Consider the following 24191-nt stretch of genomic DNA (forward strand, 5'->3'; position numbering starts at 1 on the left):
CCGAAAGCCTTCCACGACCCAAGCCCTAGTAGCCATTTGGCACATGCACATTATCTCACTGAAATGTCACAACAACCTTGCAACATAGGTACTGTTGTTGCCGCTGTCTTGATAAGGAAGCAGACATTCTGAGGAGTCCAGGTCAAGACAAAGCCAAGATGGGACAGACTGCTGAGCAAAGCCCCTGACCCTCAGTCTTATGCCACTACCCAGGCTCTGGACAGCCTGGAGGATCTAGATCACCTGCTCCTCCCAGAACCTCGAAATCACATCAGCACTCCAGGTGTGGGTGACAGGCACCAATTGGCCAGGCCCATCACCTAGGCACCTCTGCCATCCCTGCACATTCCTACCCTAGAGAACTAAGAGTCACGTCCAGCTCCTTCCCAGAAATCCCCACATCACTTCCCCAGCCTAGACAGAGTTATCTGTCCTTGAGCACGCTCCCACCACGGGAAGGAAGTAAGCCAGACTTTGGAGATGGCACCAGAAGATCTCAGAAAGGACTATCTCCTAAATTAACAAATGAATTCCAACTCCAACAGAGAACACGGGAATGTAGCCATTGAGCCACTTCTTCAAATGTCCTCTGTTCCTGATGATGGGCAGAATCACAGCCTCTGGGACAGGAGTCCAGCAAAGCAATAAACCTTTTTCCTTTTTTTCAAGAAATTAAAAGAAAAGAAATCCCCACATTCTCCAGCAGCTGGGGAGGCTGAGGCAGAAGGATCGAAAGTTCAAAGCCAGCCTCACTGACTTAATGAAGCCCTAACCAACTTAGAAAGTCCCTGTCTCAAAAAAATTTTTTAAGTGTTGCCAAGCGCAGTGGCACACGCCTGTAATCCCAGCAGCTCAGGAGGCTGAGGCAAGAGGATCATGAGTTCAAAGCCAGCCTCAGCAAAAGTGAGATACTAAGCAACTCAGTGAGACCTTGTCTCTAAATAAAATACAAAATAGGACTGGGGATGTAGCTCAGTGGTCGAGTGCCCCTGAGTTCAATCCCTAGTTCCCCCTCCATAAAAAGAAAAAAAAATGAAAAAAACCAATCCCAACATTACCTCAACAGATTAAGCTCTGTGTCACAGAAGGCACCAAGTCACAGTCACCTTAACTCCGGGAGCACCACACCTTACTCCAGGAGATGGTCATCTACATCAGGAAGACCTGCCAATCCTGAGACAGCCCTTCATAGGCAACTGTGGTACCCAGGTGCTCACCGTGAGCGCTCTCCCTGCCTGTCTGAAGCAGAGCCTGGGCTGTAAAGCAGCATCCTCCAAGTTCCCAAGGAGGAGCAGAACAGCAAGCCCCGGCTGCCACCTATGAATTAGCATGATTTAGTCCCTTTTTGAACCTTAGGTGGCTGAGAGTGGCCTTCCATTGGAGAGGGCTGAGTCCAGGCACCACAGTAGGCTACAAGGGGACATCTCTTGAATCTCAGGTCTTCCTGACATATAAAAAACTGTCACTTGAAGCAGCTGTGCCACAGGAGGGCAGCACAGGGGGCCTGGGGAGGAGACTTGCCAAACAGAGCTAGCAGGAAAGGAGCACGTCTTCACTGCAGGTCCCTTAGATGCATCTTTGCCTTTGTCTTAAAATGGAAGAAACAGATTCAGGAAGCTTAGGTGACCTGCCCAAAGCCATACAGCTGTTGGAACTGGACCACAGCTCTTCTCCAAGTCCACACTCCTCCCATGGAACCAGGTCGCCCAACCCACTGTAGGCATGGACAGGGAAACAGCTGAAGGAGGAAGGAGGGAGGAGCATCTATACTCAGGGAGGTTCCTGAGCTGCCTCCTAGCCCTGATTCAGACTGACACTCAGCCACAGAGGAAGGGTGGGAGCAACTGCCCCCAAACCCCAGGACCACTTTATGAAGTTATCAGGTCATCGAAAGGTAGTGAGCGATCACACTATTCCAAAGAAAACGCTACTGTGAACACCTAAAAGTTCTTTAAGGCAGTCACATATTCCTGATTCTTGGTGGCCTAGGTCCCCTTCTGTGCTGCTCAATTAAAGCAAGGCAGGTGCGTGCACCCGGCAGGTACAGTTACTAGGTAAAATAACAGGTACCCCAGTTAGGCTTGTATTCGGAGAAACAATGAATTATGTTTTAATATAAGTATGTTCTGTGTAATATTTGGGACATTCTCATCTAACAGGGTGTCGTGTATGTCTCTTTGTTGACTCTGGTCCCCTTGTTCTGATCAGGCTTAGAGCTGGTGAGTTGCTGAGGCCAAAGTGACCATCACTTTGACCCTACTGTTTTGCCAGGAGGAAGTAGAGATCACATAGAGATTTTTTTTTCTTCCGTGTTTTATTTATCAAACAACTTAAGTTAAAACTACACCTGTATGCCAGCCTCAGTGGGGCACACCTGACTCTCAGCTATTGAAGAGCCTGAGGCAGGATGATTGCAAGTTCAAGACTCGCCTGGGCAACTTAGCAAAATAAAAAGGACCCGGGATGTAGATAAGTGGTAAAGGGCTTGCCTTCGTATGTGAGCTGTGTGTTCAATCAGTAGAACAAAAACAAAAAACAAAACAAAACAAAAAAAAACACTTCTATTCAGTAATTTCTAGTGGCATTTTCCAAAACAAATTAAATTAAGCTGGTTTAAAATGTTGTTACATTTTCTATGCAGCACGATTAAACTCTTTCCTTTTTTCTTTTTTATTTTCATTTTAAAAATATTATTTTCATTAGGAACAATTACTTTCTGCCTAAATTTCCCAACACAGATTGGGTTCTTAGAATTTTTTTTCCTTCCTTTTTTTCAGTCCACATCCAGTTTTATCAAATATCACTCACTCCCTGACATTTTGAGCTGCCTTTTATGGAACTGTTTTGTTTTGTTTTTTTTTTCAGTTGTAGTTGGACACAATATCTTTTTTTTTTTTAAAGATAGAGTGATGGAGAGAGAGAGAGAGAGAGAGAGAGAGAGAGAGAGAGAGAGAGAGAGAGAGAGGGAGAGAGAATTTTTTAAATATTTATTTTTTAGTTATTGGCGGACACAACATCGTTGTTTGTATGTGGTGCTGAGGATCGAACCCGGGCCGCACGCATGCCAGGCGAGCGCACTACCGCTTGAGCCACATCCCCAGCCCCTGGACACAATATCTTTATTCCATTCATTTATTTTTATGTGGTGCTGAGGATTGAACCCAGGGCCCCATGCATGCTAGGCAAGCGCTCTACCACTGAGCCACAACCCCAGCCCCTGGAACTGTATTTTAATAAGTCTCATTTTCATATATCAGGGTTTAGTTACCAGCAGGATTCTTTGTTCTATTTTTCATTTCTCTAACAATTTCACCATGTTTAGTTTCAGCTTCCTTTTAATATTTGTGCTGGGTACAGTGACGTACGCCTGTGATCCAGGTGGCTTGAGCAGCTGAGGCAGGAGGATCACACGTTCAAAGCCAGCCTCAGCAACTTAGCAATACCTTAAGCAACTCAGTCTCTAAATAAAATATTAAAAGTCTCTAAATAAAATATTTTTAAAAGGCTGAGATGTGGCTCAGTGGTTAAGCGACCCTGGGTTCAATCCCCTGTTCCAAAAAATATATATTTTTAAAATTATTTTATTAAATAATTATGCATTGTTTGTTATTGTTCTTGGTTTGACTTAGTACTTATTGTTCTGTTTATTTGAATGATTGTTATGGTGATTACATATTCAAGCAATTACGAGAATAACTGCTTATATCTGTTCCTCAGCTCATCCATGAAAAATTTGAAAACAATTCCTTTTCAAAGTGGCAGCGTGGCTCTAACTCCATGGGTTCTCCACCCTGGGTGTACCCTGGCCTCCTGTGGGCAGTTTCCAAAATCCCTGCTGCCTGCAGCCCACTGAAGCTTCTTGTTTGATCCATTTGGTGTGGAGCTCAGACATGGGTATGTTTTTAAATTCCCAGGGAATTCTAAGAGGCAGCCAGGGTTAGAACCCTGTTCTAAAAAATCTAGAGCTGCCCTGTCTAAATACTGTAGCCATTGGCCACATGGAGTCATTCAAAGTTACTAAGATGAAATACAGTTGAAGTCTCAGCTCCTCCATTTCCCTAATCCACTCAGATGTGACGTTTCCATAACCTCAGAAAGTTCTACTGGGGAGAACTGGTCCGGAATCGGGATTGGGTGGCTCTCAGTCCAGCTGCACAGTGGAAAGGCCCAGGCCCTGGGGAGTTGGACACCCCTGCTCTGATCTAGAAATCAGCGCCTCGGGGCTGAACATCCCACAGGCCAAACACTCCGTCCGAGACCAGGATCATCTCTCCTCCAGCTCCTCCCAGAAAGGCCCAGAATAAACAGGAAGTGGTCCAGGGCAGCCCAGGACCAGATTCCAGACCCTCCAGCTGGATTTGCTTCAGTGTCTTCCATCCAGAGGAGCAGAGCTTCCTTTTATGAGCATTTGAAACCTCATTTTGGTCCACCCAAAGTTCATCCAGCCCTGAAGCTGGCCCACGGTCTCTCAGGCTTGGGGCTGCCTCTCAGGTGGGTAGCGGGGTGTTAAACAGCCTTGAGACAGTTCCAAGACTAAGGTCCTCTTCCTGAGATATGAGTGAATGGAGAGCTTCCCACGATCCCACTCCAGGCCAGCAGACCTGATCTAAGGAGGCCAGTGATCATTGAAGAAAAGACAGAAGTCCCAAATGCCCCAGAAGCCAGAGGAAAAGAGGAGCAGGATGGAAAAGGGGGAAGAGAAGGAGAGAATGAATTAAAAGAGGAGGAGGTTTGGAAAGAAAAGGAGAAGAGCAAGAGACTTGTGGACAAAAGGTGTGGAAAATGGTTACAAAGAATAAGGGAGGCGCTGAGGGGACTCTAGACACAGATGGAGATAAGTGGAAGAGGATGGAGGTTTGGAAGAGGGAGCAGAGATAAGGTGGAGACAGATGAGTGAAGTTCTGCTGTGGTCCCCCAGCCCCTGCTGGAAGAAGACCAGGGAGGACACACCCAGGAATCCCAGCAGTGAAGGGGCTGGCCATGGGAACCCCGTGGGCCCTCACTGAAACCCACCAGAGGTCTGCGGACAACTGGTAACTACGGTCACCGTCACCTCCCGAATGGACAGTGTTGGCCTGAAGGCAGTGAGTGGGCGTTCAGTGTCAAAGGATCCTTGAACTAAGTTCATTGAACTTTCTCCCTTTTCCTTCAATATTTAAAATGTCCTGTGGCTGCTCTTTGTCACTTCCTGGAATGTTTCCCATTTTGACAGTCTTAGAATTTTTAATGCTTCAAGGCTCTGATTTTTTTTTTTTTTGAAACTGAGAAAGTACTTCTCCACCTAATCATAGGACCCTGCTCTCCTGCTGCTCCAGACGGGGACACCTCCAGGCACCAGACAGTCGAGCAAACTGCTGTGGAGGCTGTGCACCCCATTTGTGGCTATTACATTCTTCCAGGACAACGTTGCTTTGACAGCTTCTCATATTCTTCAGATATTTATGGATATAACTTTACATTTTAATTTAGTGTAATTGCAATTTAATTTTTAACTGCTTAAAATACAAAATTAAAGTAAGTGCTTGGGTATGAAAAATTATACCAATAGTTATAATTTACTATATAAATTTAACTGTATTTATAGTTATAAGTCAATTGTTAAGTTCGGTAACTTTAGCTGTTATGCAACTGAGGTTTGAGGAACTGATCTCAAAACTGACCCGCAGTGACTTGGTCATGGGGAACTGATTCTCAGGGAGCTAGCTACCCCCAGGATCTAAAAGGCATCCATGAGGGCCAGTAGGAAGGCTGCAAGGTTCAATGCACCCAGCCCCCTCTATGTGACACATGACCCACGGCCCATGTGTGACCCTGGCTTACCATCATTCTGAGGATTCAGCCTGGCCCTTGAATTGAATGAAAATATGTGCATAGCCCCTTCTCTCACATTGTCTTTGTGGTCTGAGAAAACAAGCCCCCAACAGCTTATAACAACACTGAATACGATTATGAAAATAAAACGTGCATTTCCTCAGCATGCCCTGCTGTAACCTATCCACCTTTCCCTCACTAAACCCTCAATTCCAGCATCACTGGGGGAAATGAACTCTCTAGATGGGCCCAGAAACCACCTGGGGCTTCCAGAGTCCCCTGAGGCACACGGGCATGGGTATTATGAGCAGGTCATGATAACCCGCCCTCCAATCACACATCCACCATCACCAGCTTTTGAGAAAACTAACCAATCTCTCAGAGCCTCAGTCTCCCCACCTGTAATGAAGACAATCACAGTAGTAGTCCCTCAGGGATGGAAAAGGGTCTTGTCTATCAGGCTCAGCACAGGGCCAGGTACTCTGCCAAGCGTTTGGTAAGCATCAGTGGGTGGCCTTACTGTCGAGATCCCCAGCCTGGCATTGGAGGCCCAGTGCAGCCCCACTTGCCCCTCCTCAAAGGGCTGCATATGTCATGAGGCAGACCTCCACACACACACCATAAGGCCTGAGCCAGGCTGCCCTCCACACCTCCACACTGGAATACCCTCTCCAGAGCCTGCCCCAACTCCAAGTCAACGTGGGCCTCCTCCAGGAAGCCTTCAAGGAACGCCCAATGTCTGCCATTTAGGTTTGCTGGAGGCCATTTCATCTTCCACAGTCTCTGTGGGGCAAGGTAGCTTAACCTGAACTGATTCCCACCCGCCCCCTGGGCCATGGGGCTGGAATCCATAAGCCTCAGGTGCTACAAAGGCACAGCAGTGTAGGATTTCTCTTTCGGATTTTTAAGATTTCAAACTTTCCAGGTGTTTGGCCACCTGCGATCCGCCCTAGTCCTCCTCTCCCAAATCACAGGAAGACATAGTCAGCCTCCAGGCCCCAGACACTGGCTAACCGGCTGACCCAGTTCCCAGACAAAGGCTCCCCTGTGAATGGGTCACAGAACAGCAAACCCAAGCCTGCGCCTTGGTCCCAGACATCAGCAAACAGTACCAGGCGTTACGCTGGCTCTAACACAGTGGCCCCCGGTCATACCCACCAGGGACCACTGAACCCCTCCCCAGAGAGCAAGGCTTGTCACTCTGCAGTCTCCCAGTCCAACACACCACAATCCCCAGCTCCATCAGTGAGCAAGGTGGGTTGGTCTTGCCTATTCCCCCCACTATTCTTCCCCACAGGAAGACTCAGGAGCTCAATGGCAGAGGTGACATTCATTGCCTGTCTTGCCACCATGACTTTCCTCTTGCTAGTTCCCCTGCCCAGAAACCCTTCCCCCCACCAGGTACATGAAAGAACTCAACAGAAACCTGCCACAGAGAAATGCCAGTCTGTATTGCCCATGAATACTGTTCTGTCTTCTAAACCACAAATCTCTCCTTCAGTCTCGTGTCTTCTACAAAGCCCTCCTCCACGGTGCTCCACTAGCTGCAGCCTCGCTCTGCCTGCCCACCCTCACCAGCCCAGCCTGGGAAGGGAGGGAATGAGGAGGGGGAAGGGAGGACCTGCTTCTGGGCTGGAGCAAGAGACAGGGAGCCTTCTCCTCCCTGCTCCTGGGGCACATGAACACGCTATCTGCAAAAACTTGGGGTCACCTGATTCAAGCCCATCTTCTCTCCCCTGCAACCTGGGCAGCTGTCAGCTGTACCCGCGGCCATGTTCCTGGGGCCATTACTGAGTTTGTTCCGAGCATCTACTGAGGACCACTTCTTCTGGCCCAGGAGAGGCGGTCCCCAGTGAATCAATGCTGAACTCAAACACCAGCTCTCCAGCCCAGATTCTGGAGTTTACATACACCTTGACCTACCTGTGCTTTCAAGCCATGGAGCCCCCATCTCACCTGTTCCTTCCCATGGTCTCATGGTCTTTGACCACCACATGAAGCTCAGAGCTCTGGTCCAGGGGGGTGCCCTTGAGGTCCCACTCAAAGCCCTAGAAGAAAAGAAGAAAAGATATCTTAACCTGTGGCCCCCAGGAGAAGAGACTGTCTGGTTTGTGTTCATGCATCCATTCAAGTAGGTGAGTGGGTGGATGGATAGATAGGTGGATGGATAGATGGATGGATGGATGGATGGATGGATGGATAGGTGGGTGGATGGATAGATGGATGGATGGATGGATGGATGGATGGATGGATGGATGGATGGATGGTTGGATGCACCAATGAATGAATGAATATCAGAGTTCCAGAGCCTCAGAGGTGATAGTGAGAGCTGAAAGCAACAGAAGAGGAGGCCACACTCTCGTGGTCCACTCTTCCATGGTCCAACTCAATCCAACTCATGCCAGCAAACCAGGTCAAAAGCATAGTTGGAAACATGCCATGTAACCCTGCAGGGTCCTCAGAGACCAAGATGGTGCTCATTCAAAAGCCACGCCCTTAGTAGTGCCATGTCAGGTAGCCCTGCCAGAGGCTCCTCAGCCTGCCCCAGAGCAAAGGCTCCCCATGCATCCAGACCCCATCAGGAGACTTTGGTTAGCATTCTGGACAACCAGCCCCTGTAGGACACCACTGAGAAAAGCCACCTCTGCCAAAGCCCCTAACTTGTCCTGCAGAGACAGACAGGACAGAGAGGGACAGAGAGACAGAGGGAGGAAGGGAAGAAAAAGAAGAAGAGAAGGAGGAGAAGGAGAAGGAGGAGGAGAGGAGGGGATAGGATAAAAACACATACCTCATTCCACACGGGGTTCACATTGTTCTTGATGACTTTGGTTCTCTTCTTCACCCCTGAGGGAGAAGCAAAAGAGAAAATGTAGAGACATATCCCACCCTGCTCATTCCACCCTGGTAGGTGCAGCTGCTGGATCCATTCAGCACTGTAGCTCAGCTGCCAGAGGAAATCTCACAAACCCAACAGATTCCCCGAGAAGCACACCAAGGGATGCCAATCCCCCCAATGCAATTGCACAACTTCTCCTCCAGCTCTGGAACTACCACAGAGAGGCCTGGGCAGAAGGATGCTTTTCAAAGAAAATACTCAGACTGACTCTTCTTAATGAGTTTGTTATTGTCACACCTGACTTTTTAAAGTGTTGTTTTTTTTTTTTTTTTTGCAAATTTTCTGGTTCTAAAAATCAACAATCTTCCTAGAAAATGTTTCATTTCTCTTTTGAAAAAATACCTACCTCCAAAAATCTTTGCCACCTGCACCACAGATAGAGCATTAATCTCTATAATATATAAAGAACTCAAAAAACTTAACACCAAAAAAACCAAAAACCCAACAATAAATGGGCTAAGGAAATAAACAGACACTTCTCAGAGTAAGAACTACAATCAATTAACACATATATGAAAAAATGTTCAACATCTCTAGCAGTTAGAGAAATGCAAATCAAAACTATTCTAAGATTTCATCTCTCTTCAGTCAGAATGGCAATTATCAAGAATACAAGCAATAATAATTGTGGCTGGGATGTGGGGGAAAATATGCACTTATACATTGCTGGTGGGACTGCAAATTGGTGCAACCATTCTGGAAAACAGTATGGAGATTCCTCAGAAAACTTGGAATGGAACCACCATTTGACCCAGCTATCCCACTATTTGGTTTGTACCCAAAGGACTTAAAATCAGCATACGACAGTGATGCAGCCACATCGATGTTTATAGCAATTCAACTCACAATAGCTAAACTGTGGAACCAACACAGGTGCCCTTCAACAGATGAATGGATAAAGAAAAGGTGGTGTGTATATATGCACAGTGGAATATTATTCAGCCTTGAAGAAGAATGGAATTATGGCATTTGCTGGTAAATGGTAAAATAACATGCTAAATGAAATAAGCCAATCCAAAAAAAAAAAAAACCCAAGGCCCAATGTTTTCTCTGATGTGCAGATGCTAATTCACAATAAAGGGAGGGGCTAGGAAAAGTACTTTGAATTAGATGGAGGGGAATGAAAGAAGGGGAAGGGGCATGGGTTAGGAAGGAAAGTAGAATGAATCAGACATTATTACCCTATGTGCACATTTGACTGATGTGACAGGTGTGATTCTACACCATGTACAACCAGAAGAATGAGAAGTTATACTCCATTTATGTACGATGTGTCAAAATGCAGTCTACTGTCATGTGTAACTAATTATAACAAATAAAAATAGAGAGAAAAAACCCTCCATATATTCCATTATGGATACAGTAAGATGCATTCCACGGCGTCCTAGTAGACTATGGGAACCTCCTCACCTGAGCCTATCAGTCTACTGGGTGGCCCCTCCAGGAGGGTGGCCAGAAACTCTGTCCAAAATCCTTCTTCATGGATTACCAGAGATAGGAATGCACCTGCTTGACCCAGCAAGAGACCAGGGGCTGTGATTCCGTAGGGCAGCAGTTCCCAAGCTTTTTGGTCCCAAGATGTCACTCTTCAAAATGATTGTGAACTCCAAAGAGCTTTGATCTACGAGATTCACATCTATCCAATTTTACTACAATAGAAATTAAAACTAAGGCATTTAAGATATTTACTTAGCAATTAATTTAATATAATGAGACACCCAATACACGCTAATATAAGTGACATATTTCTTTGAAAAATAGTTGCAACTTCTAAAGCAAAGGAAAGTAATACTGTTTTTACGTTTATTTTTTTATTGGTTGTTCAAAACATTACAAAGCTCATGACATATCATCTTTCATACTGTTTTTACATGTTTATAAATCTCCCTAATACTGTTGCTGGATTATCATATCTAAGTCTACACCCAATTTGTTGACATGTTGGTCAATATCTATGAAGAAAATGGAGCCAGAGATGTAGCTGGAAGGAGAGACATACTTTAATGAACTTTCAGGTAACTTGAATATACTTTGAAACCACATCTAAACTCATTAAGTAGTATCTCTTGAACTTCTTAAAGGTAAGTTGCAATGTGAAACATGAAACTAGATCACTGAACATTTTGTTCCCTGTTACATTACAACTAATTATTCTACCTTGCACTTTGAATGAATCTTTTACCCATTCATGATTCTGTAACATCTACCTCTGTCATTTGGAAAAATTTTGTTCACTGAGTTGTGCAGATCTTCCAAATGCGGACACATTTCATTATACGATACCAAAAACATCACCTTCATTAATATCACCATTAACATCACCAGAAAGGTGTACATACTGAGAAGCTGAAAAATACAAGCTTTCTAAAATTCCACTTTTTGCTTGAAAGTTCAAACTTTGCAACTGGCAGAAGAGATACATGTTAGCTATGCTTCTTGAAGTGGCAGGCTGGCTTTGTTCATTTTCAAGAATTTGTCTACCGAATATTCACGTCTGAATAACCATAGTTTGTCAATCAGTCTTTCCAGTAAAAATAGTATTCCATGAAAAAATAAACAGCCAGACACAGTGGTGCATTCCTGTAATCCCAGCAGCTCAGGAGGCTGAGGCAGGAGGATCACAAGTTCAAAGCCAGTCGCAGCAACTTAGCAAGGCCCTAAGCAACTTAGCAAGACCCTGTCTCAAAATTAAATGGGCTGGAGATGTGGCTCAGTGGTTAATCACCCCTGGGATCAATCCCCAGCACATAAATTAATTAATTAATTAATTAATAAAACTTGGAAAGTATAGAAACCTTAAAGAAGAAAACTAGGCCAATTAACCAGTGGTTAGTTTAGCCTATAACTCAAGCAGTCGCTGAAGTGCTTTTCCCTTGGCAATTGTCATTGTTTGGTGTGCAGAAGTGAGCTACTCAGGCTTCCTACTTCACCTCCCAAAATATTAAAAACACGTGTCCTTGAGGGTTAGCATTAACCATTTTTAGTTCATCAAAGACATTCTTAAATTAAACTGACTTTTTTCTTTTTTAACTTAACAACTGGGATAGAAAGAATACAGCCCGGTACCGTTTGCTGCCCAGGTCTTGATGAGTGTGGAGGCGTGGGCTGTTGTACTTTGCATGGCCTGCGGCCATCAGTGCAAACCCGAACTACTCTCATCTCCCGTTACTGTGAAAAGGAATCCGACCTTTCTGAGCTGCTCAAAGAATCTTGGGAAATTCATTTAACATTGCAGCCTCAGTTTCCTCATTTGTAAGATCATAATGGCACCTCCACAAAGGCTTGTGAATATTAAATATATATATACGATGTGCTGGGAGCGGTGGTGCCAGGCTGTAATCTCAGCAGCTCAGGAGACTGAGGCAAGAGGATCGCAAGTTCAAAGCCAGCCTCGGCAACTTAGTGAGGCCGTAAGTAACTCAGATGGGCTGGGAGCATAGCTCAGTTGGTAGAGTGCTTGCCTCACAGGCACAAGGCCCTGGGTTCAATCCCCAGCATCACAAAAAAAAAAAAAAAAAAAAAAAAATCTGCCTAAGTAACTCAGAAAGACTCTGTCTTTATATAAAAAAATATTAAAAAGGACTGGGGATGTTGCTCAGTGGTTAAGCACCCTGGGTTGAATCCCTGGTACCAGAGAGAGACAGAGAGAGAGAGAGAGAGCTGGGACCACAGGGGCTGGATAACAGTTGAATAACAGCACAACCAGGCTGTGAGTTCCCGAGCACAGAGACCACACCTCACTCCTGCAGTGACCCTAGCACATGACAACATGCACATGAGCAGGTGCTGAGTGAGGGCTCTTTTCTTTCTGACGTTGGCTGCAGACTCACTTTCTCACCAAAGGATGGAGCGCTGTTCCTGGGGCACCCCAGAAGCCTTCCTGAATGGTCAACAGATGAAGGGAAGGAAGGAGGCCCCGAGGCTCCAGGGAAGGTGTCCTGGAAGGGCACCGGTTATCCTCTCGATGCTGGTGTAGGCTGCCGGGGCTGAACCTCTCTGAGTCCTCCCGTGGGCCACGAGGCTGTGGCTCCAGCTGAAGTTGACCCTGGAGTCATTCAATGGTAGCCACTAGGGAGTGACCTAGAGTAGAGCTCACCTCTCTCTAGGCCTTGGCGAGATAAGAACTAGAGTGTCTACAGCATAGGGTTCCGGGGGGACACAGAGGCAAGCCAAGTGTCCACTTCCCCTCCCCTGCCACAGATCAGCTTCCTGTGTGACCCACAGGAGTAACTTGGAAAATTCCAGCTGCACCCTCACTGGAGTCATCCACTCGGAAACTCACTTCCTGGTGACTCCAGCCGGCCTAATTGAGCAGTGTGTGTGTGTGTGTGTGTGTGTGTGTGTGTGTGTGTGTGAAGCCCTGGGCTAAGAGTCTCCGAGCCATGCCTTCCCTAAAGTTGAGGGAAACAAGAGCCTGAAATGAGATTTCACAGGATCCTGGTTAGAAGAGTCCACTTGGGACCCTCTGGGTGACATTAAGAAGGGGTTGCTTATGGGCAATGCTACCCCAAAGAGGAGCAAGAAGGAAAGGGGACATGAGCCTGGCACTCATCACATGAGTTAGGGACACCAAAGGAAGAAAACGGTTTAGACAACAGCAGCTGTTGCCCCAGCCTTTTAGCCATGTCCAGGCCACCTCCACCGACAGCCTCTGCTCTGGCCCATGGTGCTGACCAGATAGGGACAATTGTAGCCACTGGCCCCTGAGTCAAAAAAGATACCATTGAATGAACAAAGATGACTCTTTTTTTTTTTTTCTTTTAGTCGTTGATGGATTTTTGTTTGATTTATTTATTTATATGTGGTGCTGAGAATTGAACCCAGTGCCTCACATGTGCTAGGCAAGTCCCCAGCCCCAAAGACAACTCTTGAAAGATACGTTTATAAATGGCATCTTGGAGTAGTGCACACAGTTTGAATAATAATAGATTTTACATTATAAGATACATAGGAGAAGAGTATTGGACAAAAATAGATTTTATAATCTCTGAATCATGGTTTCTTTTGGTTTTGTTTGTTTGTTTGTTTGTTTGTTTGTTTTTTACCCAGGATTGAAACCAGGAGCACTGGACCACTGAGCCACATCCCCAGCCCTTTTTACATTTTATTTAGAGACAGGATGTCACTAAGTCGCTTAGTGCTTCAATTTTGCTGAGGCTGGCTTTGAACTCAAGATCCTCCTACCTCAGCCTCCAGAGCCCCTGGGATCATGGGCGTGCTCCACCGCACCCAGCTGCGTCATGGTTTTGAGCTTCCTGGTTGAGGCACAGTCTCAGTGTTTGAGGAAAGTTTGTGCCAAAAAAACTGAAACAATTAAAGAGTAAATACCATCCATCAGATTTCTCACAAGTTCTCAGCCTAATAAGGAGAATTCCCTTTTGTCCACCTAATGAAGCATCCACAGAAGTAGTAAGACTATTTTCCAGAGGAATTTGAAGCCAGGCAGCATGGTGGTACACCCCTGTAATGCCAGGGAATCAGGAGGCTGAGGCAGGAAGATCGCAAGTTCAAAGCCAGCCTCAGCCACTTAGTGAGACTCTGTCTCAAAATTAAAAGTAAAAAGGATTGGGGGCAGGCAGGCAAGGTGGTGCACACCTGTGATCCTAACAACTGAGGAGGCTAAAACAGGAGGATTACAAGGCAGAGGCCAGTCAGAGCATCTTAGCAAGACTTTGTCTCCAAATGGCTGGGGATGTTGTAGCTCAGGTATAAAGCACCCCTGGGTTAAGTGCTCATTAGGGGAAAAAAAAAGAAAAAAAGATGGACTTGGAGATTTAGTAAAGAAAGCCAGAGGCTTAGAGTCAAAGACTTCTTTCAGAAAGATGAGAGAGAACTATTTGGAAACCTGTAGGTAAAGAGCAGAGGTTGGTAACCAGATCCAGGTGTAGAAACTTTGATCAGAGACTCCCCAGTCTGGAACCTTCCAGACCAACCTACCAAAAGCGGAAAACCCTTTAACCTCTGTGGTTACCAGTCCATGACAGTAGACTGAGACTAGACTCTGAGCTACTGCCAACTCAGCAGGGAGTCTTTCTCAGAGAAACCAGTGCCCATGAACCTTAGCAGAACACAGCTGTGGTTTATGGAGCACAGAACCCGGTTCACAAGCTCCTCTCCTATGAATCAGTCCCAGTGTCCATCAAGCCAGCCATACGCAGACCTGTCAGAAGAGGAAAAGGCACCCAGAGGATGGCAGAGAAGACCAGAGGAGGAACAGCCCAGGCATCAGAGGAAAAGTCCTGAGAAAATGGCTTTAGAAAAACATGCAGAGAAAGCAGAGGGAAAATAAACCATTCAGGTCAGTTCAGAAAAGCTTGGGAATTGAAAGGGGGTGGGGGGGGGGAAACGACACTAGTCACCTCTCCAAAAGTATAGAAAACAGAAGGACTGGGGAAAAGAAGGGACAGAGGAGGATGCTTTGGCACCAGCCTGTCCTTAGATTTTGAAGCTCTGTAGTTGGTTCTCTTGAGGTTAAATAGAAAAAATAATTGAGAAGATGTGTTTTACGACGTAAATGTCCCTCTCACTTTTCATCTGTGAACAGATTCTTTAAGTTCTAGGTCAAGTCAACATGAAGTATGGAGCATGCTTGCCCCCCAACGTGGAAATAATTTTTTCCCCATTTTCTAAAAGCACTATTACATTTTTCTTATATAAAATGTAATATCCCTCCAGGACAGTAGTTCTACTTTTATTCATCAAATTGCTATGATGGTGAATTGTTTTCCATTTATTTTAAGTTATAGGATTAGTAGGCTTTACATAATCTGTTTCTTGGTTGGGTTTTGTTTTAGTTTTGAGCCAGGTATTTTTATGCTCATTGATTTTTTTCTATAAAGCAATTTAGATTTTTTTTTTCTCTTTTTGTTTTATCTAACTTGCCGTGTATTTGCTGGGTTGCAGAGTATAAAATGAAAATGACAATAATAAGCTTAGGTTACATACAAGTTTAAAAGTTTCAATGATTCTTGATACAAAATCAGTTTACATTCTGGAATTGTTTATAAAAAAAAAAGTGTTCTAATTTCAAAAGAAGGAGGAGGAGAAAAATAGTTCCATCCTCATCATGAATTTAGACCTGTTTTGTCCCTAAGAATTACTTTTAACCTTGAGACATGTTTTTTTTTTCCTAAACATTTATTCTTTAGTTGTAGGTGGACACAATACCTTTAATTTATTGTTTTTATGTGGTGCTGAGGATCGAACCCAGTGCCTCATGCATGCTAGGCGAGCGCTTTTCCTCTGAGCCACAACCCCAACCCCTTGAGACATGGTTTTATGTGTGGCATTCAACAGACTCAGGTGCTCACAGTTCACTCTGGAGGAAAGGGAGGGAGCTACACCCTCTCCCAACCCGCTTGGCAAAACTGGGTTTCAGTATCATCTGTGAAGATCGGGCTGAAATGCGGGGGTATTCTTCCAGACAGAATGACTCAGCCAGCCACAAAAAGGCAAAATTTCACTTAAATGAGGTACCTGGAGTACTCACAATTATAGGGACAAAGTAGGGTGGTGGCTGCCAGGGCTGGGGGAGGGGAGCTTGGGGATTAGTGTTTAATGGGTTCAGAGTTGCAGTTGGAAAAGAGGAAGAATTCTGGAGATAGATGGTGCTGATGGTAGGACGACGGTATGAATTTTTTTTGTCTTTTCTTTTATGTGGATTTTTTATTTGTTTGTGACTTTGTTTGATTTTGGCTTTAGAAAAACATCCAGAGAAAGCAGAGGGAAAATAAACCATACGGGTCAGTTCAGAAAAGCTTAGGAATTGAAAAAAAAAAAACAAAAAACAGGACCCAGCATCCTGAACCTCATGCATGCTAAGCATGTGCCCTACCACTGAGCTACACCTCCAGGCCTGTGAATACAGTTAACATCCCTGAACTGTATCCTAAAAAGTGACTAAGATGAGAAATTTTTTGTGATGTGCATTTTACCACAACATTTTTAAAAGTTCAGGGGAGGTGTCCTGGGATCCACCAGCCAATGTCAAGGTGGGGAATAGGGACAGGATGACTTTAAGGTTCTGACTGAGGGAGCCCATGGGAGCTGCTCATATTTCTACCTAGAAAGAGGCAGAAAGCAGGAGGGAGGATGGGAGATTTTAGAACTCCCAGAGACAGTGAGAAGGATGGCGGCTTCTGTCCTCATGGAGTGACAGGACTTACACTCCTCAGAAGTTGCAGAGGACCTTTAGATCCTGCAGGCTGCCTTGAGGAAAAGTCCCTCATTCGTCCCACAAATATTCATTGAGGGCTTGCTCTGCACAGGACACTCTCTTGACACCCCAGTAGAATACCCATTAAGACAAAGGAAGTGGAAGATATTCAAGTATCCAAAGATAACCAGAGAGCAAGAGCAGCTGAAAGGAGAGAAAACAGACCGCTGAAGGATTCACCTCCTGGCACAGATACCCCAAACCAAAAGGGGAGGTGGATTCTAATACCTGCCACATCATCTGAGGACTCAAGCCTGTGCACCCCCATCCTAGGCGGCTGTCACTCCCCCATCACCAGCAAAACACTGCTCTTCTTACCCACAAGAATTCCCCATCCCCATCTTCCTAAACCTGTTGGAACCACACCAGACAGAGAAGACGTGGCCAGGAAGGACAGTGGGCAGTAGATATACTGCCTATAATGGAATACACTTTAAGAGGGGTAGTCTTTAAACTGAAAGGTCCATTACAGCTGAGGAAGATATTTCTATACCATTTTTGTTGGTCAAATAAAATTAACTGAGGAAGATACTGGAAACACCTATGACAAAATGTTAATTTTTTAATATGTAAAGAGTACTTGCAATTAATCAAGAAGACAAATAGCCCAAATGGACAAATTAAAAAAATTACTCAGGGACTGAGGTTATGGCTCAGTGGTAGAGTGCTCGCCTCTCATGTGTAAGGCCCTGGGTTCGATCCTCAGCACCTCATAAAAATAAATAAATGAAATAAAGTGATTTAATAAATAAATAAAAATAAAAATAACTCAGTGAGAAATAAAAACTAATAGGTAATGTTGAAATATCATGAATACTATTGAACCCTGGGACACTGTGAAAGATGATTTTAAGAAAATGAACCCTCATTGAATCCTGTTAAGTGACATAAGCCAGATTCAGAAAGATAAGTGTTTCATTTCTTTTTCTCTCATATGTGGAAGCTAGAGGGGAAAAAAGGTATGTCATTAAGATAGAAGGAAGACCACTGGGGTAGAGGGAGGAGGGAAGTGTAAGGGGAGGTATTAGGGACTACAACCAACCAAATTGTGTTTTCTGCATATGTGAAAATGCCATAATGATACCCTATATTCTGTAAAATTAATATATGTCCATAAAAAGGAAAGAAAGTAAGCCCCGGGCTGGGGATATAGCTCAGTTGGTAGAGTGCTTGCCTCGAGTGCACAAAGCCCTGGGTTCAATCCTCAGCATCACAACAAAAAAAAAAAAAAAAAAGGAAAGAAAGAAAATAAGGCCCCATGGAGGATGTGAAGAAAAAAAAGACCCTTATCCAATGTGGGTGGGAGTGTACATTTGTGCAAGTCTCTGCAGAATAGCTTAAAGGGTTCTCAAAAAACTGAAAGTTAAGCCAGGCGCCATAGCACACACCTGTAATCCCAGCAGCTCAGAAGGCTGAGGCAGGAGGATCTCGAGTTCAGCTTAGTGCCAGCTTCAGCAAAAGCGAGGCACTAAGCAACTCAGTGAGACTCTGTCTCTAAATAAAATGCAAAATAGGGCTGGGGATGTGGCTCAGTGGTTGAGTGCCCCTGAGTTCAATCTCTGGTACCAGACCTCAACAACAACAACAAAAAAAAAAACCTAAAAATAGAACTATTGTATGCTCCACCTAGCTCCCTCCTGGATAAATATCCAAAGGAAATGAAGTCAGCAGATAAAAGAGATACCTGCATATCCATGTTTATTGCAACAGTATTCACAGCCTAGGTACCCATCAACAGATAAGTGAATAAAGAAAATATGGTAGGTATACACATGGAATATTATTCATCTCTTAAAAAGAATGAAATCCTACCATTTGCAGGGAAATGGGAGGACATCATGTTAAGAGGAATAAGGCAGAGGCTGGGGTTGCAGTACAGTGATAGAGGGTTCACCTTGCACATGTGAAGCACTGGGTTGCATCCTCAGCACCACACAAAAATAAATAAATAAAGAAAGAAAGATATTGTGTCCATTTACAACTAAAAGAAAGAGAGAAGAGAGAGAGAGAGAGAGAGAGAGAGAGATAAACCAGACACAGAAAGAGAAGTATTGCATGTTTTTTTTTCCTAAATGTGAAACCAAAAATAAAAAATAAAACAAAAAAATGACCTGAAACTAGAGGAGGAACTATTAGAGACTGGGAAGGGGACCAGCAGGGGAGGGGGAGAGGGGACAGAAGGGAAGTTAGACATGATCAGAGCACAATATATGCATGTAGAAAAATGCCACATTGAAACGTATTAAACTGGACAGTTAATATGTGTTAATAAAAAAGAAAAGAAGCCCTCATGCTTGATTGGCAGAGGGTAGAGTTGGTACAGACTTTCAAAAGAGCAATTTGGGAAATGCAGCAGCAAAGCCTCGAGCCCATCTATTACCTTGGACACAGCATTCCATTTCTGCTGCTTTACCCAAGGAAAATAATTAATATACAGGCAAAGATTTAGTCACCAGGACACTCCTTGAAGTAGCAGTATAAGTTAAGAATTGGATGAAATACTTAAAATGTGATGTAACCTGAATTTTCATCAATAGGGCATTGAATAATGATGTGCCCATTTAATAAAACATTCTTCAGACATTTTGAAAGGTTATGTAGAAGAACTTGTACTGATATAATATTCTCTTTTTTGAGTTAAAATGCAAATATGTGAACATTTGAGGGGGGAAATTCTGGGATGGGATTGCCTCTGGAGAGGAAGGCAGGGGTCTAGGAGATAAGTGGTGGAGGGTGGGGCCGACCTCAGGAATATTATTACCTGGGTATTCCATTCAAAGTACATTTGAGAAAGCAGGGTTTCTCCACATTGGTACTGTGAGTATTTGGGGCCAACCAACCTTTGCTGTGCATACTACAGCGACACAGCCACATCAATGTTTATAGCAGCACAATTCACAATAGCTAAACTATGGAGCCAACCTAGATGCCCTTCAGTGGAAGAATGGATAAAAAAAAAAGTGGCATATATACACAATGGAATATTACTTAGCAATAAAAGAGAATAAAATCATGGCATTTGCAGGTAAATGGATGGTGTTGGAGAAAACAATGCTAAGTGAAGTTAGCCAATCCCCCCAAAAAACAAATGTCGAATGTTTTCTCTAATATAAGGAGGCTGACTCATAGTGGGGTAGGGAGGGGGAGCATGGGAGGAATAGACAAATTCTAGATAGGGCAAAGGGATTGGGGGAAAGGGAGTGGGCAGGGGGTTAACAAGGTTGGCAGAATGTGATAGACATCATTATCCAAAGTACAAGTATGAAGACACGAATTGGTGTCAACATACTTTTTTTACAATCAGAGACATGAAAATTTGTGCTATATATGTGTAATAAGAATTGTAAAGCATTCCACTGTCATTTATTTTTTTAAAGGCAATAAAAAAGAGAAAAAGCCAAAAAACCTTTGCTGTGAGTGTTGCAGAGTTGTTCTGTGCAACCTTTCAGCAGCATCCTTGGCCTCTACCCTTTAGATGTTAGTAACACCCCCACTTCTCCAGTGGCATCCACCGGAAATGTCTCCAGATGTTTCCAAATGTCACCTCTCATTGAAGAACAGAATCGCTCCCAGCTGAGAATCACCATGTAAAATTATATATTTATATTTTTTGTACTTTTTATGTGTTAAATTTCATAACAAAAGATTTTTTTAACAAATTTTTTAAAGAGAGAGAGAATTTTTTAATATTTATTTTTTAATTTTCGGTGGACACAACATCTTTGTATGTGGTGCTGAGGATCGAACCCAGGCCGCACACATGCCAGGCGAGCGCACTACCGCTTGAGCCACATCCCCAGCCCACTAAAGATTTTTTAAAAGAAAAAAATCTTGAATGAAACATGCCAAACTTTCTACAAATTAATTGGATTGGCAGGATTTGGGGTCTATTTTAATTTTGCCTCATGTCTTTCTGGATTTTGTCATTTATTTTTTTATTTGTTTTAGCAGGAAGGGGAAGGGTACTGGGGATTGAACCCAGGGGCGCTCAACCACTGAGCCACATCCCCAGCCCTATTTTGCATTTTATTTATTTAGAGACAGGGTCTCACTGAGTTGCTTAGTCCCTCACTTTTGCTGAGACTGGCCTTGAACATGCAATTCTTCTGCCCCAGCCTCCTAGCCACTGGGATTATGGGCGTGCACCATTACGCCCAGCTGGAATTTGTCGTTTCTTATAGTGAATACCTATTATATTTATTTAAAAAAAAAAGAAACCTATTTTCAATATATTAAGTTATGCACTTGTTTAAAAAGTCAAGTTCTGAGAGGCCAGTGCCCCAACAGCCTACCTGCCCTGACAGGCGAAGAGGAGTATTCTCTAAGGACAGAGGGTTCTATAGGAACCCGCAGGCTCCTGCTCAGGAGACAGAGTGAAGGGAAGGGTCAAAGGGAAGGAGGAAGAGAGGCTGGAAAGACAGGAGAGGCCCTGAGGATGAGTGAGAAGGGAAATAGACAGCGACTCCTAGGATCCGGGCCTCAAGGCAGGGAACACAGAGCAGAAGTTCACCAAGTGAGGGGCACGGCAAATCTGGCTCCAAAGCACCAGGGATCTGACTCTGTCCTTGGATGCATCCCCAGCACACAGAACACTACCAAGCATGTAGTAGGTGCTCAATAAATAATTTTTCAATGAACCAAATGTATGAGTTAGAAGGATATAAATAGTCACATTACAGAATGGAAAACGTCAAGGCAGAGGAGAGGTACATATGACCAAATGCTATAGGAAACAAAGCTGCTCACACACACAAATAGCCACCACGGCTAGTTACCCATGGCATTTTTAGTTAACTAATTAATTAATTAATACAAAAACAAAGACACGGCCAGAATTCATGAGTAGCCGCTACCCTGAGTTCCTTAGACAGGGAAGCCAAAGAGTGCTCTCGGAGTCCAGCCTCGGGCAGCTCATCGTCTATTTTGGGAGGCAGGTCCTGAAATTTCATCTGAGGCTGGAATGCCCAGGGAACAACTGCAAGCAAAGCCAGGCCGGCCCGGGCCCATACATTTCAGGCTTCATGTTGGAACAAAGCACACAGGGTGGGCTGGCTTCTATGCAAGCAGGTCACTGTCCCCTCTGTGCCACAAGGGGGTTGGGCTCAGTGCTTCTAAGCTGACTGTGCATCCAAAACGCTCAGATTCATCAGAAACACCTACACCTGAGTCCCACCCAGAGTGACTTAGCTCCTGGAGAGGGGGAGGGGGCTGGCAGCAAATTTTATAAACAGTACCCCATACTGTTCTAGGGTACCACACCTCACCGGAGCTCTGTGAGTTCTGGGTCTGATTCTAATGACTTCCCTCCCTAGGTATCAACTCAGCCACAAACTCCATTGTGACTACCTGTGGCGGCGGGTGTATGGGCTGCACCTGTCACATCATATCTGATTCAAATTTTTCTCAAGGTGTGGTTTCACCATGTCCTGCACCACGTATATATCCAATGCTGATTTTTAGCTCACCTTCCTGACCTGCTGCATGAGCACCTGTATGATGGGGCCCCAGGAGCTGGTTTTCCAAATACCCTCCAGGTGATTCTCAAGCATAAACACATCTGGAGAATGGCTGGAGGCTGAGCCAGAGGAGGCACAGACACTGCTGATGGCCCACATGTGCTCAGCACTAGGACATGCCAATGAATAAACAAGATGGCCTGGTGTCCTGGGGAGGAACTGAGTACTGAGCACGGGTGGCTGGGGTGAGTGTGCTAGCTGAGCTGATGAGGCGATGCTGCATCCAGAGACGAGACTAGGCAGCCAGGGCGACCCTGGAGACCTCCATGGAGAAGGTGGTAACGTAGCTGATTATGAAAGACAGACTGAACAGTTGGAGAGGTTATGTTCTATTATATTCCAGCTTTCCTAAGGGCTTTTAAATGTAAATAATAAGGCTTTTTAAAATGCAGGGAATACAGATTTGGGGAAGACAGGAAGTTGTACCTACTCAGGGTTCCATGGACAGGGGCAACAACCAAAGGGGGCCTCAACAGATTTGGTTACCTGCCTGACTCAAGGGCAGTACTGACTCAAGAGTTGGTAGTTCCCTGGGGTGACCACTGACATGAACAAATCATGTGACTTCCCTGGATTTCTATTTTCTCATCTGCAGAATGGGCATGACAGTTGCCACCCCAGGACTGCTGCAGAAACAGGGAAAGAGCTATGAAAACAGATCCAGTGGGTTTTCATGCAAATGTGAATCCTAGCTGATGTGGCCCCAGGGGCTCAGTATCCTTAGAGAATTTTTTTGCCTCACAACTATGGGCCCACAATGTGTGTGTGTGTGTGTGTGTGTGTATGCACACATTCACACAGGAAATTGAACCTAGGGCCTTGCACATTGCCAGGTGAGTGCTCTGCCACTGAGCTGCACCCCCAGCCCTGCCCCACAATTTCTATATAGCCAAGCCTAGACAGTATTTATGGTATCAGGAGAACAAAGGACCTTGCTTTGAAGTTGCTCCAGCATAGTGAACACCCTGGTCTGTCACTGATGGATGAAAATGGCTACATTGTCTAGAATGCTTCCAATCACACTTTTCAAGAGGGAAAATGTAAAATGTCCCAAAACAAAGAATAAAAACTACACTTAGAACTCACTTTGCTAAATGGTGTCTTTCATCTATCATTATTATTTGGAGGCTACTTAGGGGTACAGAGGAGAAAACGGGTCAGAACTATGGAGCCCCCTGGGTGCTCCTACTGATTTCAACACTCATGAAAAGCCCTGTCCTCTCTCCATTTGACTATTTTTGTGATACACATATTTTCAATTCCACAAAGCCACAAAGTATGACTCCGTGCTAAGAGGAAGCCCTCTCTCCTTATTTATCTTTCTCTGCAGAGCTGGGGTCCTGACTCACAGCTATTGTTCCTTCTCTCAAACTTGACAGATCCTTCCTCTTCCTTTTCCCCTCCTGAGACACCCTCCCTGGGAGTATCTGCCTGAAGTGGGGGTAAAGGAGCTGGAAAGAAAGGAAGGCAGTGATTCCTTCTCTGTCCCAGAGACCCTCTCTGGTCAAAGCCTATAGGGGATTAGCTCCTTGAATCTGGGAAAACATCCTAGACACTCCTCAAAAGGCCATATCCATCCTATTCTGTTTCTCTTCCTGCTGGTTGATGGATGGCTGACTGGATATGGCCAGCATTCAATAAAGATACCTGAGTAAACGAGTGAATGAATGAAATGCGTGACTTTCAAAGCACATAGTGCCCAGTTAAGTGGCTGAGTCCTATCTTCTGCACCCATCTTCCAACTCAGACCCTT

The 24191-nt window shown here is 44.7% G+C and overlaps 1 protein-coding gene and 1 long non-coding RNA gene across 21 annotated transcripts in view; one reads left to right on the plus strand and one right to left on the minus strand.

The window, feature by feature from the left end:
• Positions 1–24191, minus strand: part of Dysf (dysferlin) — a 204689-nt gene that overhangs the window by 168517 nt on the left and 11981 nt on the right. For all 20 annotated transcript variants that reach the window (XM_078029034.1, XM_078029038.1, XM_005322138.5 and 17 more), the window contains exons 2-3: positions 8600–8655; positions 7768–7859 (exon numbers count right to left, since the gene is read on the minus strand). In XM_078029034.1, the coding sequence (XP_077885160.1) occupies positions 7768–7859; positions 8600–8655 (148 nt within the window). The remainder of the gene's footprint in view (positions 1–7767; positions 7860–8599; positions 8656–24191) is intronic.
• LOC144369346 (uncharacterized) lies at positions 14703–23523 on the plus strand. The gene is made up of 2 exons (XR_013428875.1): positions 14703–15005; positions 22235–23523. It is a non-coding gene; the product is annotated as an uncharacterized LOC144369346 (long non-coding RNA).

This window comes from Ictidomys tridecemlineatus, chromosome 12 (assembly GCF_052094955.1).
Source record: "Ictidomys tridecemlineatus isolate mIctTri1 chromosome 12, mIctTri1.hap1, whole genome shotgun sequence".
Lineage (NCBI taxonomy): Eukaryota > Metazoa > Chordata > Mammalia > Rodentia > Sciuridae > Ictidomys > Ictidomys tridecemlineatus.